Source organism: Rhea americana, unplaced genomic scaffold, assembly GCF_003343005.1.
Source record: "Rhea americana isolate MKP2758 unplaced genomic scaffold, rheAme1 scaffold_440, whole genome shotgun sequence".
NCBI classification, from domain to species: Eukaryota; Metazoa; Chordata; class Aves; order Rheiformes; family Rheidae; genus Rhea; species Rhea americana.
Window position 1 is genome coordinate 193642 of NW_028186580.1, and position 5435 is coordinate 199076.

Genomic DNA, 5435 nt, shown 5'->3' on the forward strand with positions numbered 1-5435 from the left:
CCCCCCGCACAGCCCCCTGGCAGGGAGGGGGCCGTCCCCAGGGCAACGTTCCCGCCGTTGGCAAAGGCGCCCCGCGGGCCGGGCGCCGCCGAAACGCCTCCCCGGCCCCCGGCGAGCCGCGATCACCCCCTTCCCGGGGGTCCCGGAGCAAGGGGGCTCGGTGCCCGGCTCCCGCAAGGAAGGGACCTCGCCTTGGCTYGTCCACCTCTTCCGCAATGGTGCTAACTCCTGCAGATGGATCATTACCGTTCTCGCAGGAGATAATGTTTTTCTTCGGGGCCACCTCCTGGAGACAAATCATCGTATGGGAATCTCCAATTATGTTAAATAATAGTAACAGCAACTACATTTTTTTACACACTATGATTGGGGGAAACATTTAGGCAGCCTAAAAACTCAAAATAACAAAATTCATAAACACAGCCTCAGGTCATAGCGATTTTTAGGCCGGCTTTTTGAAAGCCTGGATTTCGCAGCACTGCTTTTTTTGGTTAACTGCAGTGTAATTTCATTTATCTGAACTGAAACCCAAGCTACTCAGCTTCATCGAAACGGATCACCAGCAAGTCACTGGGACAACTGGCAAACTCTCCATTCAGGAAAAAAGATGTAGAAAGAAATGCTGTCCACACACTATCCTATTTCCTCCCCAGAGAGCCTAAATCTGCATAACCATGGGCCAGGCAATGCAGAGCAAAGACTGTTTTCCCCTCTTTAACTTCAGAAAAGGTGTAATGTTGGCAAGATTACCAGTAGCCAGACATATCTCTTGAGCAAGGACCTCATGCACATTCCCCCGGTACATCAGTGCTTTGAAGACCCAGCGGCTTCTTGGCCCTGCCCACCAAACCAACCAGGCAGCGGTGGCACGGCTGGAGCCCCTGGCAGTTTCCAGAGCAGATTCCCAGCACGCAGATTGAAAWCCCTTCCAGGTTGGGAAGTGGTGGTGGGGGTGGTGGAGTTCAACGGAGAGTGGATCTTTATGGGAAGAGGCTGCCTCTCTGAAGTGCTCCATGCCCTGGTTTGTAGGAAAGGTTTTCTTTTGTTGATGGATGGGATTGCCTCCATCCTTTGTTTCTCATGGGAAAAAGAAACACTGTGGAATTTTAAGAGTTTAGCACTTATTGAATTGGCTAGTGGGAGACATGGACATCTTCCACTTGGGGAACCAGAGCACTGACTCTCAGTCATGTGGTCGCATCCACACAGTGCTCTACGAACTTCATGCAAGGACGAGCACTGCTATATAAATGAAAACAATGAGGATTTGATGCACTGACTCCAGGCTGGAGCTGATTCACAAAACCACTTTTTTTAATGAGATTGAAACACTATTTTTTTCCCAAGTCATGTTGGAAGTCAGCAGTAAACCCCATGCTATAATTTAGAAGATTGGACTTGGAAAAATATCAGATGCTGACCTGAGGTGTTCAACACAGAGAGAGATATGTACAGTAGCCTAATGCTTCAGTAGAACATTAACAAATACTTTAGTCTTGTTGCTATGTTCTGCTCCCTCTCTAGCCCTTGTAGCACCTGCAGATTATGACTGTTCTTTGCACAATCTTCAGGGCATGGTCTGGTTTTCCATCATCTATTTGCACATGTAAATTTTTACATTTGACTTGTACTGAACCTGCCACATGCAGTTTAAGCTATGTCAGTGATTGCCATCACAGTCCAAATCACAGCTACTGATGTGTCACACAGAACTTTTCAACTTTTAACCTCAAAGTATGTTTCAGCAGTAGTAAGTGAATAATCTCCAATGTATACAGGGGAAACAGCTACAATCTGATACACAGTTTGTCCATTGCTGGCAGAGCTGGGAGCAAACGCTCGTCATTGTGTAGAGTTTGGCTTTCCAGTGTTTTGAAGGCCAAAGTCTGTTGTCTGTCATGTCAGTACTTCCTTTCCTGGAAGAGATGGGTTAGTACCTGTCTAACACACAAAATTTAACCCAAGATACGGGCCCACAGGGTCCAGATTTCAGGTTCCCTCCTAGAAGGGTACCCAAGACCTATGAGGCAACACTGCAATTGCCAGACATCCTTTATAATAAGGTATTTTCTGTATTATGAAATCCAGTCCTTTGTATGAAAAGCAGTGACACAACTGTTCATGTGTTGTCATGGCTATCAGCTGCTTTCCCAAATGCCCAGCAATTGGCTGTTCTGCAACTGCAAATGCGCTGCATGCATGCTGTGCAGTAGACCCAGTGCTGGATGCTCTGGTCTGTTTTGCTCATACACTGCATATGTACTGAGTAACTCTACAACGCACACACAGTAATCCAACAACTTCAGAAGTGTGTGTGGAGTGATTCGTTTCTTTGGGAGTGGGCTCTCCAAAATCCTTAAGTGTTCTGTTTTGATCCAGGTATCAACATACCGCAAAAGAAAATTTGACCTTGTAGTCTTCAAGTMGGAATGAGCCCTTAGATATTTAGTAACTACTTTCAAATGTTGGTGTCTAGGTTCGTTAACAATAAAGCTTTGCCTGAAATTTCCCTAGAGACATTTTGTTTTAGTTTTGTTGTAGCTGTTTTTCTTTGTGAATTTAAATGGTTTCGCCAGTGTCATACCTGTTGCTCTGAACTCTGCCATCTACAAATGGACAGGCTGGTTAGTAGCAAGCCACTTGGAAGCAGTCTTAAATTTAAAGGTACAAATAAGCCAAGAAACATGAAAGGAAAAGTGGTGGTTTACACCTGCATGCTGACCTCTCGCAAGCAAAGCTGATGGCTCAGGACACCAACGTATATGAATTTATCACAGGGGTTTACTGTCATTCTTACACAGGATGTTAAGACACTGAACAAATGTTGGCAGTTTATTTTCCAAACTGTGCATAGGAACACCCAGGACTTGCATAAAACACTATGCATTATGAAGACGTAATACTAACATCCTTCTAAATCAATGTTGCCCTAAGCGGGAGGCAAGCAGATCAGTGGAGTCATCTCATTTCCTCTTGAGAATGACAGGAAAGACAGCATTGCTACACTACCTCTTCCATTTTTTTTGCAGCTGGGGCTGCACCAAACTGTAGCCTCTGTGAAACTCTGCCCACCCTGCAGCACCAAGCACCACCAACTTCCACAAACCTGATATACAGCTGCCACCAGCTCTGAGCCACAGTCTCTTCAGCAACTTCTAATATGTCAGTGTGGCTTCTCCAAGCAAGCGTGAGCAAACTCTTTCCCTAGACAGCCTAAAGTTGCAATGAAAGTGCTGTAATCCATACTAGACCATGCAAAATTCAGCGCCACACCTGAAATATTATGATAGAGTTGCAGCAGAACAGGCAACATCATGGCCATTCTCCTGCTTCTTTCAAAAGAAAAAAAAACACGTGGGAGGAGGCTGCAGAAGCTGTTCTTATGGCTAATTTATTTGCAAATGCAGGTGAATGCTAGAGAAGGTAGGAGTTTGCTCTGATTGATCCTTTCAGAGGAAAAACGTGATCATTTGCAGTCAATACTTGCTGCAGGGACATATTTCTTTCCTTACTCCTTCAAATAAGTATGAAAAGGAGAACTAGAAGAAGAGAGGCGCTGGCATTCTCCCTGACTGTGCTTTCGTGCTGTACCTTAGAATCATAGAATCAGTAAGGTTGGAAGGGACCTCTGGAGATCATCTAGTCCAACCTCCCTGCTCAGCAGGGTCACCTGGAGCATGTTAGACAGGGTTGCATCCAGGCGGGCTTTGGATATCTCCAGAGAAGAAGACTCCATAACCTCTCTGGGCAACCTGYKCCAGTGCTCTGGCACTCTCACAGGAAAGCAATTCCTCCTCAGATTCAGGCAGAACTTCCTGTGGTTCAGTTTTTGCCCATTTCCTCTTGTCCTGTCACATGAGACAACTGAAAAGAGTTTGTCCCTGTTCCCCRGACACCCTCCCTTCAGTTACTTGTAGACATTGATAAGATGCCCCCTCAGTCTTCAGTCTTCTCTTCCCCAGGCTAAAGAGGCCCAGCTCTCACAGCCGTTCCTCATAGGGCAGATGCTCCAGCCCTCTGATTGTCTTCRTAGCCCTACGCTGGACTCTCTCCAGTAGCTCCATGTCTCTCTTGGACTGGGGAGCACAGAACTTGATGAAGTACTCGAGATGAGGCCTCACCAGGGCTGAGTAGAGGGGCAGGATCAGCTCCCTTGACCTGCTGGCAACACTCTTCCTAATGCACCCCAGGAGACCATTGGCCTTCCTGGCCACAAGGGCACATTGCTGGCTCATAGTCAATTTGTTATCCACCAGCACTGCCAGGTCCTTCTCTGCAGAGCTGCTCTCCAGCAGGTCAGCCCCCACCTTGTACTGGTGCATGGGATTATTTCTCCCTAGGTGCAGAACTCTGCACTTGCCCTTGTTGAACCTCATGAGGTTCCTCTCTGCCCAGCTCTCCAGCCTGGCCAGGTCTCTCTGAATGGCAGCACAGCCCTCAGCTGTGTCAGCCACTCCTCCCAGCTTGGTATTATCAGCAAACTTGCTGAGGTGGCACTCTGTCCCTTTGTCCAGGTCATTGATGAAAAAGTTGAACAGGAAAAGTTTAACCTTTGTGAAGAGGGAGTCATCTACACTGTCCCCACAAAACACATCTCTTTCACGCAGATCAAACAACTGTTCGAGGAATAAGCCAGCGGGCAGGTGGCTACTTCTTTCCCACTCTCAACAATATACCGTGAAACAACACTGCTCACGCATTTCGGATTGGCACCCACCAGCAGGGGTGATTCCAGTGTGTCTAGGGGTGGTACAACTCAACACCTGTATCCTCCACTGAAGGTGATCCAGTTGGACTAGCACAGGGTCTCCAACTTTAAGCAGACTGGAACAAGCACCTGGCTTGGAACATTAACAGTTGTTTAGTACACACATGTATCAGTTTAAACCCGAAGCTCTTCCATGGAGTTAGTCCAGATTTACACTTGAGCACAGCGCAGCACAGTTTTGCTTTCCATGCTAAACATAGGCCTGTAACAGGAGTGAGTGTGTACCCACATTCTTGACAAATCAGTTGCTGAGAGCTTAGAAATTGTTGGCTGACATACCATTAAAGGGAGATAAATAAGGGAAAGAGGTAATTAAGAGTAAACAAATGATAATAGCTAATACAAATCCTGACTTTAGCAGTTTATTCTTTTTATCCACTGTTCTTCAACCTGAGCTCCCCAGATGATGATGTAGGGGGTTGCCTAGTGCCAGACATTAGTGTTTCAGAAAGAGCAGAAAAGAATGCACTCAATGTTAATAGAAACACAGTAAGTGACTGATGCACTTACAAGTCATGGGAAGCCATGCTGTGTTTAATGCTCAAGAGGAAAGGAAGGAAAGAGCAGCATAGATGTTTGCAAAGTTTCTAAGCMGGAAAGAATAAGAACTGGCAAACAAAAGCAAAGAGGTATCCTGAGGATATAACCATAGATAGAAAAAAGAAAC

General features: G+C 46.3%; 1 protein-coding gene across 1 annotated transcript in view; it reads right to left on the minus strand.

Moving 5' to 3' along the window:
- The window catches only part of LOC146589644 (voltage-dependent calcium channel subunit alpha-2/delta-2-like), a gene marked incomplete at its 3' end in the record, with an annotated part of 191472 nt that extends 191171 nt beyond the window's left edge, over positions 1-301 (minus strand). Inside the window, exon 1 of the mRNA XM_085315898.1 lies at positions 192-301. Within this exon, the coding sequence (XP_085172024.1) occupies positions 192-301 (110 nt within the window). The remainder of the gene's footprint in view (positions 1-191) is intronic.
- Between the last annotated feature and the right edge of the window lie 5134 nt (positions 302-5435).